Consider the following 16,856-nt stretch of genomic DNA (forward strand, 5'->3'; position numbering starts at 1 on the left):
ACACACACACACACACACACACACACACACACACACACACACACACACACACACACACAAATACACACACACACACACAAAATCCAGGTATTAAAACAACACCCATTTTAATCTCTAGTTACTGAGAATCAAATCATGCTGTTTTGCAAGTCCCTTAATAGATGGACAATACTGTACTCTAGTATAGCAATCATTTAAATCTTATTTATCATCGTCATTCACCATACAACAATATGATATTCGGTTACATTATTTACACCAAAGGTTATTCTAGCTATGCTGTGAAGATACATTTCAAACATATTATTTTACTAAATAATAATAAACTCCAAAATTTACTGTCCGCAAAGCCATGACTAGTTGTAAATAATGTATTTTTTTATCAACTACATGTAAATGTATGTACAACTTAGACCAATAGTGTCCCTAAATGTGGACACAGGGGTACTCAAATGTGGAGTTCACATGAATTGTGCAAAAACAGATTTACCGTTTCATCACAAAGGTTGGAAATTCCATTGAAGATATGATTTTTTTTTTTAAATATTCCAATTGAATAAAATATTGAAATGTCCTGCCTTCCATCAATTTTGTATGCCATTAAATTTAGAAACACAAAATTGTGCTATCTTGCAACATTTTAATTTTTTTGTAAGATTTTCACACAGTTCCTTGTCTGCATTTCATAACAACAAAAACAATTTGATACTTTCACAACTTTATAAACACAGTACACTGGTAAAAAAATGTTTTGAATTTTATTTCATCAAGTAGCATCTAAAATGAAAATGTAAAAGCATTTTTTTTCAGCTGACAATTGATGGTTTTAATAACTGTTCATGTCTCAATATCCAAGCATACAGTGTGTAAATAAAAGACACCATTCAGTCTAATTTTACAAACACTCAGTTTCATATTCTTTTTAATATTTTGAATACCTACGTACATGTCCATTTTTCACTGATGCGGCAAATTGTATCCCTTCTGGTGCAGGGTCAAAGGTTAACATACTCATCATGTGGGAATAAAAAAGTTTACAAACAACAAATACATATACAAACTAAATATAGTCAACAAATTCAATAATGTGGTGTCTTCATTGATTTGGATAACAGGTACACACGGACGCACACACAAACACTCTTAAAAGCTTAGTCCTCTCAAATGGGAACAAATGTTCTCCAATTTACCACACGAGGGCAGCACAGTCTTGAATTATTTTGCCTTTTTTTTCCTGGACAGTGAGGAAATGCTTTTATTTCCCTCAGTGGCTATGAGGCAGTGGAAAAGAGCAAACAGGAAAAGGTCGTGGTTGTTGAGGTCACTCAAACTTGCGCAGGTGGTTGTAGAGGGATTGCACGTAGGTGAATACACACATTGGATCCGGTTTACGACCCATAATCATCATGTCATCCACTTCGATTAGCCGGTCGCAGCCAGCCTTCAATCTGAAGACAAAGGCAGAGAAAGACAGAGCATGATTCGAAGCTGGTAATGTTACAATCTATTCGAGTTTGTATTTGCTGCCCTGCTGGAAAAAAAAAACATGTTACTGTGTGTTTTAGTGGCGTTTAATCCAAGTTTGCATGAATGAATGAAGTTTGAATGTATGAATGAATGTGACTTTTTCTGTATTTTTTCTTAGTGTACAGTGATCCCTCGCTACTTCGCGTTTCGTTTATCGCGGCTTCACTGCATCGCGGATTTTTCCCCCCCAAATTAAAAAAACATTTAAAAGTTAAAATAAAACTTCTAGATTGAGGACAAATGTGTCTAACCTTTAGGACAATGTAGTATTGCTCCAAATGTTCGTTTACATTCCTTTAGAAGTCTGTTTTCGCGTGTTAGCACGATCACGAATTAGCATCTACTTCTTGTTGGCGACCGTACTTTGCGGATTTCACTTATCGCGGGTGGTTTTTTGAACCAATTATCCGCGATAAACGAGGGATTACTGTACTTCTTTCTGCTACTCACTCTGCTGTTCCAAAAGCCAGTTCAAAGTTCTGCTTGCGGTTGTCCGGTGACAATGATTCGTAGTCAAACTCGGTGGGAAAAAAGGAATGGACCAGAGCACAAAAAGCCATGCCGTCGCTCCAACTGGATGAGAAGTTCTGGATCTCTATGTTCTGCAGAACAGGAGAGATGAAAAGGAGGCTTGGTAAGGTTTTTGCAAGTGTGTGCACAACACGAATAAAAAAAACACACACATTTAAGACGGACAATGGAAGATAAAAGAAGACAACAGTCTTTCACATTAATATGATAGATGTCAGGGGTCTGCTCTGCTTTCATCTTCATTGTCTGTGTTTCATTTTTAATGGCTATTCAAGGCTTCAAAGTCAAAACCCCAGATGTAGTCTATTGTGTTGCTTTTTTTTTTTTGACATGCCATCACAAAATGTTACTAGTGACAGAAAGGAAAAGTGCATGTTACTACCAGAACTGAAAATGACAATTGACACTGGCTGATTATTTAATTAAATAACCATTACAAACAAATTAATTTCACCAAACAGTTTTCATGCTGCCTGTTGAAATAACTCCTTTTGGTCCACGAACTATTTCCTGTTCCATTTCCACGTGTTTGCCATGCATCTTTAATGAAATGATGGTAAATCTCTCTTTACACTTTACACTGACAATTAGGGACATTCATATATAATGACTTTAAAAAAAATGAAAAAGTATTATTTCTTCTATTGATGACATTTTAAGCATATAAACAATTAGTTCACTGTATTAATTCCAAAGGAAAGTTTAGTTTTGAAATTTGGAACCCAAGCAGCGTTACAGAATGAAAGTTCCAAATGTCCAAGAATTTATGATTTCATAAAAAAGCACCATAAGGCTATTTCATTCAACAGTTCATAAATTACTGGACCCACCTATTTAAGAAAGCCCACATTTTCCACGAGGACAAAGGCAACCCCTTTCATGAGTATAAGTTCAACTCCAGTGTGCATGATTCTTCGCAGTGAACGCTAACTGATTGCAGACTTGTCTCGAGTGAAAATGCTGTCTATGCTTGAGTGAAATGGAACATGTCAGGTCATCATATGAACAATCGAGTGTTTCCTCTTAGCCATAAGAGTCGTGGCTACGCCGATTTGACGATAACTAAAGCCACATGGAGCAGCTGGCACGGGCTGCCGGGTAACAGTGTAGCAAATGTGTCAAAACACTTAGCCATGACCTCAAATGCTTCAAACTCTGTAACCCCAGAAACACACAATTACAAAACACGCACATGTATCCAACCACTTTCACTTTTGTGCAGTGTATATTAACACATTATTGTTGAATATTTTTAATTGCTGACAAACATCTGCGCTACAGTTCATCCCATGTGTCAGTAGGGAAAATGAGTGGGATGTATGTTTACTTATGTATAAGGCGTGTTTTAAGGTGTGTTTCCCTAAATCTACTTGTGCCTGTAAAATTTCACGTTATGGGCCCACTGTGCTCCTAATAAAAAAAAAAGTTCGTCTGGAGCCCTGCATGGTCGGGTCATCAGTCAGTTACAGGAAACATACTTCACACAGTCATTGAGTGAGAACCAATCCCATGCTGGCTGCAAGTCAATTTTTCATGCTCATTGACATCGCCTACAATGAGTTACAGAGATTAGGTTTCATTTTCACTTTTAATAGAAGTGAAAGGATGAATTCCGTTCTATTCTATATGCATTGAACTTAATGTCCCTGTAAAGTTTCTTAAATGTTCCCTGAAGCGTCTCTGCTAGGTGGACCCACACATGATCCAAAACTGAGGAAGGCGGTGATTTATTGGATGACGCTGACACCGGCCTTCGATGCCAAGAGTTTGTTGACCTGTGGCGCGGCATCCAATTTATCACGGCCTCACTCAATTTTGTGTCGTGTGTGTCACCATTGGCTGCGTCGCCGGAATGACGATGCTCGGTACCTTGGGCTTAGTTTTAACCACGCCGAAAAATATCCTGCCAACTGAAATTGAGAATTGAACGCTATCTGTAAACAATAGTTTGAGTCTTTGCACGGTTTCAGCACTACAAGAAATCTATGGAATTCCTTTCGAGGGTCTTTATTTTATTTTATTGAACGTAAACCTGCTTATAGGTTTGAATGTGAATTGTTGTTTGTCTACATATGCCTGTCATTAAGTGGTGACCAGTCCAGGGTGAACCCGCCTCTCACTCAAAATGATCGATCTTATTGACAGCACATTACCTGGTAGCCGATGGTCTTAGAGCGACACCACTCAAGAAGGATTTGTTTGATGCTGCTGGCGCTGGAAACTCCAAAACTTTGGGAACGCTTCAGTTTGGGCTTGGACTCCACAACTTTGGTGCGACTGTTCAGGTAACAAGCAAACATGTGAGTACTCTTCCATCATTTTCACACAACCTAATACGTAAGCATTTTCTTTACCTGTTACTGATGTCTGTGTCCAACCTATCGAAGACTGACCGTCGAGTCTGAGCTCCGATGTTTCTTGGCAAAGTCTGCGACCTCACCAGTTCTCGCTTCCTTTCTCCTCCATACCCGAAAGATCGCTCTTTGCTTTCAATGTTCTCATCCCTGCAGGGGACAGAGAGTCTTACACTAACCAAACCTAAACCGTGAATTAAAATGTCACTCTTATTTTAACTAACCGGTCATGTTGAGGTAACCCTGCATAAGTCACAGTTTTAGCAGAGGGCGAAACCATTTTCTCTGCAAAGAGAGTCATAGTGAATCTCAATTGTAACTGTGGTGTCAGTGGGCATGTCTGTCTGCCTGCGAACCTCACCTTGGAGGCGCGAAGTTCCCGAAGCTCGAATGGGTGAGGTGGTCCACGTCTTCATGGAAGATACTAAAAGCAAACGGAATGTTTAGTCTGGAGTTTTACAAAGTTGTTAAGGTTGTCATAGTGTCACCTGGTTGAACTGGGGATTCTGCATGTGGTTGAAGCTGAATGGAGCTAGCAGTTGATTGGCTGGGAGGGAAGGATTCTGAGATTGGAGGGGAACTAGAAGACGTGGGGCTACTGGGAGAATCTGGACAAGTCTTGACTTCTGCTGTCTTGGTGGTGGCCGTGATGGGGAAGTGGGCCATCCGCATGGCGACTGGGGCTGTGTGTTCATGTGGGAAGTCTCTGAGTGGAGACATCTTTCCATGTGCCAACAAGGAATGTTCTGATTGGAGTAAAGTAAAGATGTCACATTAAAAAAAAAAAAATCCATGGTGATAGATTCTGGCAAATATTGTGAATGTTTGTCCGTATGCATCGGTGACTAGTGATGGGAAAATGAAGCTTCGTGAACCAGTATTCTTTGGCTCCTCTAGATGGCAACGTTGGTTTAAAGTGAAGGGTTTTAAGAAGTTGTTGCGCTGGGTTGGGTTGAATCTAATATTTTTACTTGGAAGTCAAAGCAAAAAAATGATCCAAAAAGCAGCGTATTTCTTGAACAAAAGTTTTAAATGGAACCACTGGTATATTAAAGAACCACTGTATTTTCAGAGAGAAAGCTTAGCTTCCCACTCATTGTGGCACAATTTTCTGTATGGTGAAATCAGATTTAAAAAAAATTTGGAATTTGGAAATAAATGTGAAAAACACAACCTTGGCTAGAACTGACATTCCCATCATTCAGTCCGGTGATGTTTGAGCCTCTCTAACCAAACCAAACATAGGAGAGAACTAGCAAAGAACTGACAGTGATGACATCACTGTGAAATAGTCTGGGATTAATCTGCCAGACTTGACAAATGTCTCCCAGAACCACAAAAAAACATTACTCAACTATTTTAACAGGCTAGCACTCAACATCCCTTAGTAAAGTGATCCTCAGCAATGAAGTCAGTAAAACTTTTTAAAAGCCTCTCACTTAATGGCATGACGTCACTTTGGTGCTTGATCTTTGAATTGGAGAACATGTTGTAATGGCATGATGAGAAACACTTGTGAGTACCTGTTGGTGCAGCGTGTCCGTTCTCCAGGCTCGCATGTGCCGGGGCCGGGTCAACTTCGATTGGCTCCTCTCGCTCAATACTCTGGAACACACACGCATTAAAACACATTTTTTTAATGACTTCCATTGCAAACCTGGTGCAATTTGGACTGTCAGTAGACCCAAGATGTTGTGTAAACCTCCAGTCTTCCAGGAATATAATTGATGGATGAAATGTGGAAAAAATGTTGTATGTGCGTCATATTTGGATCATAGAAAGTGTATTACTAGATTCAGATGCTTTAGGTAATGAAACACATGAATTACTCATTCAATATATGTGCCAGGTTCCTTCCTAAGTGGTTGTGTTCTTCGTTCCATCCCTACTGTGATGACGCTTTCTAATAATCGTGCAAAATAGTTAAATTAAAGATGACGGATGTGTCAAACGTGATTCTCTTTCATAGAATTTAATTCCATATGGAACATGTAGAGCAGGGGTGTCAAACTTATTTTGTTGTGGGCCGCATCATAGACATAGTTTGCTTTAAAGGGCCATTAAAATTGTCAACCCAAATAAATGTATGAATGTCTCATATTGTATATATAGTATCGGCTAACTAGTTTTCAAAACAGAGACTAATAAAAACTGTTCAAGTATTTAAAAATGAAATATTGAAATTAAATCAAATATTTAAAAAAAAAAAAGAATGGTAATAAAAATTGCTAACAATATCTCTATTTTTTTAAAAGTGAAAACAATTTGAAATTTTGGAATTGACATATGAAGTCAATGCACAATTTGTCTTCGCGGGCCACCTAAAATGATGTGGCGGGTCGTATATGGCCCCCAGGCCTTGACTTTGACACCTGTGATGTTTGGCTTTGGAGCTTGGACCTCTAAGTCAACCACTCACATGATAATAAACTGCTTAGGCAATACAGGCCTACTGATAGCTGTCCATATGTTCGCAGGGTTACACCATGTCAAAAATGACACAAGTATATAAAAGAGCTTTTCAAAAGGCTTTCAGGAAGTAGAACCACAGGTAGTCATGAGGGAGGCAAGTGAACAGCTGCTTATGTTTGAAACTGTCAGAGTGGAGTTAAATGTGTTTGGCGGAGATCACCGGGCCATTTCACCACCGGATTTGCAGTGTCACCATGCATACAATCAAAGCGTCAGTGTCGTTGAAGCACTCAGCTTATTCAAGTTCCCTCCAAGTAGCTTGAAAGTCACAACACAGAGGTGCATAACTACTGTACTTATAAGCCATCATCGACACCGATATGGGAAACACAAATATCTTTAAATGAGTTAGAGGCACACGGTTGCAAAGTGGAAACAGACAAATTGTTGCTTGTGTGTTCTGTGGGAAGGGGAGCTTGCCAAAAATCAGTGAAACATGATAGCTGGGCGGCTCCAGTTCCTGTAAACTCTTTCCATTATCTGCACTTCTGGTTTGCTGGCAGAATACTCTGCAACAGTTCACTTGGCACTTACGAATGACAGGACACCTGAGGCCATGCCACACCCGTCATGCGTGCCACTATTCTACTCTCATGACTCTGGGAATTATCGAAATTATATTACTAGAGTGAGTAGAACTAATGTGTTTCAGAAAAGAAAATAGCTGGTGGATGATGTCCAACTTGAATATCTCAAAAATTCTGCTTCGGAATGCATTTATAATTGCTCATGTATTTGTTTAGTGAACATGGAAATAATTGACATAAAATAGTGTAATGGAAAGCTAGGAAAGATTTAAGAGAAAGCACATTAATTTTCATCATAAATTCAAAAGGGAGCAGGAAGAAATAAAAAATGTATCGAGTCCTACCTCTTGTTCTTTAAATATATCAATGTTATCCAACAATAAATTCAGCAATAAGTTATTCCAATACAGTAATGCATCCCAAAGGAAGGAGAAAAATGTCAGAGTATTTTACAGATTCCTCCAGAATTACAGTTTCCCTATGAGGTCTATCCATTATTCTTATCGTGCATCATGGTTTTCAAATGACAACACTAAACAAGTTGTACTCGGTGCTTATTTAAATTAACATTTTGTTATCAATGCCAGGTTTGAATGAGAATCTTTTATTTATTAATTTTTTTATGAGCCACACATGTTCCTCCTTACTGGCACATGCAAGACTTTTGCAGTGTCTGCCTTCTGCTGATAAGTCGCTAAAAGTAGAACTTGTCACGTCAAGATGGCACCAGAATAGACCAGTTTCTCCATTACAAACAATAATCTCTTTGACCGAACATTTGGAATGATTGTGGTACTCAGTTACCAGAAGTGTTACCTAGAAGGTATTCTACATTCTGAGATGACTCAAAATATACTGATGGATCATAATGACATCAAATATTCTTCCCTCTCTCCAATCAGTAAAACTCTTGCCTATTTTCAGCTACAGTTAAAGTAGGATCAGGTGGGCTTCATGCTAAAAATTAAATTCCCAGTCAAATATATTCTGCAAACACTCTTAGTTCCAGAGTCTGCATGTATCCAACCTCGTGTTAGTGTTCATTCAACCACATTCATCAATCAACCGTCCCTTTCAGAGTAACTCCAGTTTAGACCAAACATTTTGCAGACTGTCACACAAGTGACTGTTGCTACGTGAACACTTGCACTAGGAAGCCCTTGTGTTTAAACAGGCTGTATGAGGGTACATGGTGAGTGTTACATCCTGTTTAGGCAAAGGATATTGTTTGGCTGTGACAGGTATCTCCGTGAAGGCATGGGGGCGGTTAGCAGGGTGTTTTATTCGCGAGGCTCCTTGTTGAAGGAAATATCACAACTAATGTGTCATCCGACAAGTGTAATCCATCTATCTCATTTTTAAAGTGCTGCTTCTCATTATGGTCACAGGTGATCCGAAACATTGCTTAGCTGACTTTGCGAGCAAGGCACCCTGGACTGCTACCTCATAACTGTGTGGCAGATGTATACTAACCATTGGACCATCATTCATCAAATTATTCTTAGTTTAGTATGACACATGGGGGACTGCATAGAAAAAAAACTGGTCCCAAATACCTGTTTAACAGTGACTTTTTAAGCCGTCCAGAATATACAGTATGAATTAGTGTTAAGAAGTGCATTGCAGCAAGGTCTGCAACTTTTATCGCTGACTTTGCAAAACTGGTTGAGGTTGTGAATGTCATTCCAAAATGAGGTGACAGGACAGGTTTTTCTGGGGATTTGAATTTTCTACCAATGTGGTTCCTCAACACCATTGAATTACGGTGCAGTGAAAGCACAAGTAGGACCTCATGTATACGCACGCACGCACACACACTCCTGTAAAGATATCAGATTAGGGGAAATGAGGACGTGGCTTCATAATCTCCTCTAAAGAGTGTGAAGAGGAATCCGATACACCACTTATTTTTTTAAGTACATTCATATAACCTACAATTTATAGTAAAAAATGACTATAGCCAACCTTTGCATTGAGATGGAAAATATGTGCAAGATACATAAACTTATAGAGTTTCTTGCCTACAGATGTTTGTGTTGGTAAAGGAGAAGCCCTCTTGCTGTGCAGTCGTGTAGCAAGAATTATTATTACTGTTATTTCATACGTGCAGAAGTATACAGTAGGAGACTGTGGCGGATCATCCGTGGAGGATATTACTAAATGACAGACTTTAAGCTTGTTTTTTTTGATAGAGCTCATAGTTAGGGCCGGCTCGGGCTTGTTGTGATTCATCTCTAAAGTATGTTGGCATAGCCTTAGACTGATGAGGGATTCCCCATAATGTACCAAAGTCTTCTCTGCCACTGTCTCATAATTATAGATTCAAGTTGTTATGCTGTTTATGAACGTTTACTTTTTTGAGGCAGCTCTGGGTCCAAGCTTCAGCTACTTTTATCATTATTATCGATGTATGTTGCAGAAACGTAAACTAAATGACATTACACCATCCTGATGCTAACTTTACCAGTTTAGGCATGTGGGCAATATTTTCTCACCGTATTCTTCAAAACTAGAGTTGACTGTAATCTAATGTGCTGAAAAAAATGAAGTTCTCCAAACAGTTCTTCAACTACTAGAAATGCTCGTATTGATTATTACATCGTGTATTGTAGGTCGGTTCATTTGTACGGAACAATTCGTTCTCCGTGTCTCCCGCCTCCTTACTGAGTTTATTTTCCAATCCTGTTCTCCCTACTAGTACACAGTATCTCTAACATATGGCAACAATAGAGCATAACTCCTATCTGGGCTATCTTGGCAGTCCACCTCCCTCCTTTCAGCCTTCACTCACTGTGATTCTCAGTTCCTGGCAATGATGCAGTTCACTGAGGGGGAGTCTGACATGCTAGCTGAGAGATCAGGAAAGTATGACAAACTGGGACCCTCTTGCATACGGGAAAAGACATGTACAAAGAAGCATTACCAAACACATTCTGCACTGTTGATCCTTGATTTAACCTTGACAGTAGTTTACCGGATTTTGGATAAAAAGGGGGGTCCACGGGAACTGCAACAGTGGCTCTACAAAGTATTGACGCAAGGGGTTTAAATACATATACGCACACAGACAAACCATACTTTTCAGATTTTTATTGGCCTGAAATTCTGAAAACTATAAATGATTTTATATTCCAGTTCACAATTATGTCGGCGTTTATGTGCTCTACGTGTTGGTTGATGATATCTCAATAAAAAACATTGAGTTCAAAGACACTTCCAGACACTCTAATTACAATAACTTTGCCACGGTAAAAGTGAAAAACAACCTGCAACTTTTTGCGTTGGATTGTTTTGAACAACAAAATGGGTTTTATTTATTTAACCCAAATAGCAGGCACTTTCAGAAGTCTGTTGAAACTTGTTGAAAAGGTCAGATCCACCCCTCTAACCCCCCCCACTGCTCTCACATCTAATTGACCAGTACATCACTCAACAGAAACAGCGTGAAATACACTCATTACCAAAAAAAAAAAGTCATGCCTTCAAATTAACAGTAAGAAGAGCGCAGACCTCCGCTAATCGAACTTTCTTAGAGAGATACTGTTTCACTGCTCACACTGGTAACCTAATGTGGTGATCAAAACAACATCTTGTCTTCTTTCATACTTGGCAAACATAGGACTCTTAATTTAACTTGAATACTTTTCTTCATTTTCCATTCTTCCGCTAAATGGGATTTTGTATATTGTTAACTGAAGACCTTTTTGTAAAGGCAGAATATTTAACTATCTAATGCTGTGTCCAATTCGTGATTAAGCTTGAACTATTACTCTCTGATATTGGACATATTGATGCTTTCTAGCAGTAGTGGGTCCAGAGGGCATTCAAGGTGTCCTACTGGCAGGTCATTTATTAACTTGTTTCCACAGCGATGATGACGAGAACACAGCTTATTGTCTGGAAGTCATTAAGAGAGCCTAGGGTAGCCAGGGAGTATCCACATACCTCTGTTACCCCCCCCCCCCCCCCTTTGTATACACACTAGTCTCAGCCGTGCAATTCTTTCAAATTTGATTGTAACATTTCCAAACATCTATCATTGTGTGAGTTTTCTTGATATGACTTTTTGTGAATTGAAATTGGCAGTAGATGTGCTTTTTTTTTTCTGTACCGTCTTACACATTAGTGTATATATAGCCATAAAAGGGAGTGATGTTTGCAAGCAGCCAATCTCAGAAAGAAGGGGGAGGGGAGGCCTCACGGACAGGATGGATGAGTTTCGGCCCAGGTCAGCAGTTATATGGGGACTGGGTAGTGAGTCTCGAGGGACAGTTTGTAAATGTCAGATTTCAGTTTTTTATGAAGATAAATATCTTTGCTGCTCATTCCCTGTTCAGCAGAGGAACCTGTCCATGACTAAAACAGCCAGTAGGTCTTACGTCATTCAAAAGATGACCTGTGGAGTACAATCTCACGAGAGTCTCCCAGTTTGACTTTGTCTCCCTTGAATGGTCCAGTTGCAGGGTTCATAACGTTCGCTTTGGTTATATAACTTAACTAATTAACATGAACGTTTTTACCCACAATCAAGACGTCTAAGATCTGTATGAATGTATTTTTGTATGAAAGAACCCACCCGTCTTTTCTTCCTCACTTATCCTGTTAAGGGTCATTGGTGAGACGAAACCTTTCCTGGTTATTTTGTGGCAAAAGGCAGACTACAATCATATTTGACTTAACTGGCACAAAACCACAAAACGAGAAACTACTCACGGACAAAATTGCGTTCCTGTTTGTGTCTAGTATAGGAAATATTCAAAGCCAAGGTTTGACCAGATGCAAACCGATCTCTGTTGGCAAAATGGCTGGAAGTGGTTGGCGTAGCCTACTAACCGAGTTTTTTAAGATGCCTTCCAACTTTTTCCTCTTATTAAGTCCAAATACCATATATGGGCGAGTCTGTACACATTCTCAGCGCCAAGTAAATCATTTTCTTTCTCCTGAGATCAGAACATTTAACTTCCATGAAAACAACCAATCCGTCTTCTCCACTAGCTAGTGACAAGTTCTATGCTGCTTGTGTGCAGATAAGCATCAGAGGTAAGAGTTGTGTAACATTAGTGAGAGATGGGGCTAATGGTTAAGGGATAGTTAAAAAACGGCCTCCAACATTTTCCTCTCAGGGTATCAGCTCTTATGTAACATATAATGCGAGTCTTGTAGCAAACCATAAATCAAGAGCATCTAAATGCTATTCTGATTGAGACCAGTAGATAACCCACTGACCTGGGAAAGCTAATCTTGATTTTCCATTGAGTCGGTTAAGGTTCTGCTAATGAAACCCTGTCCACTGCGCACACATATCCATCCATTATGTATAGCTTATCATTTGCGGGGTTACTGCGAGGCTGGACTCTATCCCAGCTGACGTAATGCGTGTGAGGAGGGCAGGACATGTTTTTAGAAATTAGCCAGAGTACCCTCCATTACCTTTGTGCTGGACCACATCAGAGACATTGATTTACAGTGAGTCATTTGATAATAGTGGTAATAATGTAATCAGTAGTTTTAATTTAATTAAAAATGATATGAGCATACAATGATAATTATGTACGATACTATGTTCAGGCTGACGAAATCAGTTCACAGGATGAACATAATGCTAGTAAATTTTCAATCAATTTAGATTATTCTGGAAAAAAAATCTAAATGGATGCATATTATTATCGGGGGAAAAATAACTTCCCAATAGCGTTTAACTACTGATCTAACAGTTACTACGGATGAAGCATAAAACTACTGGATAGGAACTGAAAATAAAGAATTGTTGCTTCCTTTGCAGCTCCCACTCTTCCTGGAAGACGCTTTAATATTCTAGAGTGCCTGCAGAAATGTTTTTACTTTAATTTCCAAACAACTTTTGTGAAGTTAAACAACGTTCAGCAAGAGTTTGAGGTCAGGGTTTCTAGAGGGAACGCAGGGTTCACTTCCACCCTGCTTTATTAATCAATTTTGAGATGTGTCTCCATAATTGTTATCAAATCAGCAATTAGACACATTGAATCAAGTTGATTTCTAATTTTTCCCCTTATGCGTGTGAGCTAGAGACAAACAGGCCCATGCACATAACTTTTGGCACAGACATTCACCTTGGATTGATGATAAAGAATGCTTGCAGTCTGTGTGTAAAACTTTCAAGCCTAACAGACCTGTCTGAACAGCTACGTACGTCATCCACATCACTTTCAGACTGGAAGAGCAAGAGTGGTAATCTTGTTGAGAAACCCCCTCAATGAAACCTACTATTCCGACGAGAGTAGCCGAGCACACGCGGTGCAACTTTTGACCGACAGCAGGGGATCTCCTGCAGAGTCAAGGAAACAAAGGTGGCCTTGTTTTGTTTTACTTTGCTCACATGATTTCACAGCAGATAGCATTCCTCTAATCTAGCCACCAAAGGCTACAGTGAGGCAATAGTCAACTTAAAAGGCGAAATGAATGAAATTTGCTTGTGCACCATGGTACAACAATGAAGTGTTGAACTTTTGTGCCGCAAATAGCTAAATTGTGTATTGTTACCATCTTGTTGCATCATTTTGGAAAAACAGTTCCACTCAATCCATGGAGATGATCAATACAGGCAAGGTGAATTGTGAAACAGCAAAGGAAGACATATTAACTCCAATTGCGTTAAAATGCAAAATGTTAGCATTTTTTTTCTATCTTTTATAGGCTAGGCAAATTTGCCACGGTTCATGTGGTCCATGAAGGCTATGTAAGGTGGAGCCAACCTGCAAAGGGTCCTTCAGAGGACACAGCCTAATAATTCTGACACAGCTTTTATATATTATTTTCTACTGTCCTCAAATACTCAATAATGGACAACACTATTAGGCAATGCTTCTCATTTCTATAACTTCAGACTCCTGAGTTCTAAAATCCACATGAATTTAACAGCATTGTTCTTTGTAAATAAAATAATGAGGATGAAGAATAATTAGCTTTCACTACAAATGGAGCAGACCTGAAATATGTAGAAGAGTGTGTGTTCACTTTAACTGGGGAAAAAAAAAAAAAAAAGGGAAAAGTCAGACACACTGGGTTCTCACAAGACTGTGATTGCAGAGTTGATGAATTGAAAAGGTTAGAAAACAAATTGTGAAATTTGTGTGCAACAGAGGAAGAAGAAGCAAACCTGCTAACACATGAGACTTCCTGGTTGTGAATGAGTGCAGCGTGAGAACATTGGTTAGACGGAAGCTGTTTATCTGGTGAAGATAGAAGTGTTTGGAAAAAGCTGACAAATGCAACATAACAATGAAACAAAAAACCACTAAAGACATTCCAGGATTTTGTTGGAATCTGAAGTCTACCTTATTTAAGAATACAAAAAGTGTCACACACCACTAACCTCACAGATCACAGTAACAATACTTAGTATCACATATGGCATTGTCCGTATCGTGGACTGCTGCTTTCCAACCTCACTGACACATCCGTGCAACCGCAACACAAACAGCACCAGCTCCACTTGCAATCTACCCGTTTCACCACAAGCAGCCCTTTCTCAATTTAGAAAATTGCATTGCAATTACTGGATTACAGGGTATTGTTTGTTTAATTGCCATCTATATTACATTGTCTATTTCACCCAATTGTGGTCAACCAGTACAAATACGGCAAAGAGCAATAAAGTAGTGGTTCCCGCACAGGGGCACTCCCTGGAGATGGAAGCAAGTGAAGTAGCGAGACCAAAAATAAAATGAAATCCAATTCAATTGCAGAGCAACCTCTGAAGTTACATCTGGAAGAAGTCACATAAAACATGCTCGGATTTGATATGTGCAAATTATTGAGTGCTAATTGCAACATTGGGTGAAAAGTGTTCAAATTTGGTCACTTACATTGGTTTTGCTGGAGACTGCAAATGTTGCCCGGCTGGAGAAGCGGCCAGTGGACGGGCTGTTACTTGAAACGGGACTTGCCACAATGGCGGAAACTCTTGAAGCGATGGGGGGACTGCCGGAGTTGGGGGACGAGGAGAACGTTGGAGCGCTGGATGCAGCGTTGACGTGACCGCTTTGGCCGTTGTAGGTCTGTACACGGCTCCCCGGGGTGCAGGGCTGGTTGACACTCTGAGTGGGGGATTCAGCCTTACCGCAGATCACCTCCTTGACCTCACGGTGATTGGCTTGGATGTCACCGAGGTGGTTCTTGCCGTTCTGACTGCTCATCCCACTGAGAAGTTCTACCTGTCGTCTTAGGGCTTGCAGTTGAGTTCTGAGCTCTCGGTTCTCCTGCTGAAGCTGAGTCATGGCTCGCCCAAGAGTCCCACTCAGGCTGACCGTGTCTTCCAGGCGATGCTCCATGTTTAACTTAAAGGCAGTGACATCCATGTGGATCTCTCTGATGGCCTCCCTCAGAGTGGCTTCATGACGGGCCAAAGCCTCACACACCGTCTCCCCCTCGGGGCTGGAGGGGCGAGGATGACACAAGTCTCCCATCTCAGCCAGGGTTGTTGCTTCCATTGAGCCAGCTGTTGGTTCTGATGAAAATCTTTGAGTCTGGAGCTTCAGTTTTCTGAGAAACTGGCTTGAGGGGAGGGGACTGATGGACACAAGGTGCAAGGTGAGGGGGACGGCCCAAGGTCTGATCTGGTTAATGTCTCCTGCAGTGCTGTCATGAGCCGCCTCTTCTCCAGAGAACTTCAGGTGTGGATGAGTCTTCTGAAAGATTGCAAAATAGAAAAAAACAGGAAGTCATGACCTTTTGCATACAGTTCCTGTAGATTTAGATGCATTCGTAAGATTTGCAGTACGGTCTTCCATTCAGAGTATCACTAAATGTTTACGACACAATTCCCAAACGCACTAACGTGTTTCTTAAGGAGTCACGTAAACTCTTCTCATGTTTCATAACTCTCATAAAACACAGCGATGAGGTAATCTTCACTAACAGCTGCAGTGAACTTACCTCAGCCTCATTCTGTGTTACACATCACAGCTGTATGACATTGCATGCGTGTGTGTGTGTGCCTGGATGTGTGTGTGTGTGTATATGCTCTTCACTGCCGGCTCTGGTTTGTTTAAACGCTCAGGCTGAGCTCTGCTTTTGTCTGGAGGAGGGAGCAGAAGGGGAGGGAACAAGGAGGAGGAGGATGGCAAAGGAGTGAGGAAACATGGAGGGTAATAAATTTAGGGGAGGGGAGAGCGGGTGGGGCCGGGGAGGTCTCCTTTATACTCGCTGTGTAAACTATTGGAAAGACTTTCGTCCTCTCTGCACCTCACCTTACATCTCATTAATCATCTTCTTTATTTCATTCTCTTTTAATGGAGAAATGAACCTGTTGCAGCTTTGTTTAGTTTTATTAAAAAAAAAAAAAAAACACTAATGACAAGTAGGAAATTTGTCTTGGACTCTTCATCCTTGCGACACAAAAAGCACATGATTAAAAATATACATGACATTATATTGCTACATTGCTTATATATATATATATTTATAT

General features: G+C 40.1%; 1 protein-coding gene across 1 annotated transcript; it reads right to left on the minus strand.

The window, feature by feature from the left end:
* Positions 1 to 626: 626 nt before the first annotated feature.
* smtnl (smoothelin, like) lies at positions 627 to 16,467 on the minus strand. The gene is made up of 10 exons (XM_037267951.1): positions 16,325 to 16,467; positions 15,256 to 16,077; positions 5,936 to 6,017; positions 4,901 to 5,158; positions 4,774 to 4,836; positions 4,637 to 4,697; positions 4,413 to 4,562; positions 4,212 to 4,335; positions 1,978 to 2,129; positions 627 to 1,448 (listed from the first exon to the last, which is right to left on the minus strand). Exons 2-10 carry the CDS (start codon positions 15,877 to 15,879, stop codon positions 1,322 to 1,324), a joined length of 1,641 nt encoding a protein of 546 aa, XP_037123846.1. The 5' UTR covers positions 15,880 to 16,077; positions 16,325 to 16,467; the 3' UTR covers positions 627 to 1,321.
* Positions 16,468 to 16,856: the final 389 nt, after the last annotated feature.

Source organism: Syngnathus acus, chromosome 13, assembly GCF_901709675.1.
Source record: "Syngnathus acus chromosome 13, fSynAcu1.2, whole genome shotgun sequence".
NCBI classification, from domain to species: Eukaryota; Metazoa; Chordata; class Actinopteri; order Syngnathiformes; family Syngnathidae; genus Syngnathus; species Syngnathus acus.

What these genes read in the sequence shown, in the direction of transcription:
- smtnl (XM_037267951.1), bottom strand. Translation starts at nt 15,879, where the DNA reads ATGGAAGCAACAACCCTGGCTGAGATGGGAGACTTGTGTCATCCTCGC. An exon ending in CGGACACGCTGCACCAACAG is followed by an intron (nt 5,159 to 5,935) that starts GTACTCACAAGT and finishes TACTCCAATCAG; the next exon opens with AACATTCCTTGTTGGCACAT. An exon ending in GACACAGACATCAGTAACAG is followed by an intron (nt 4,336 to 4,412) that starts GTAAAGAAAATG and finishes TTACCTGAACAG; the next exon opens with TCGCACCAAAGTTGTGGAGT.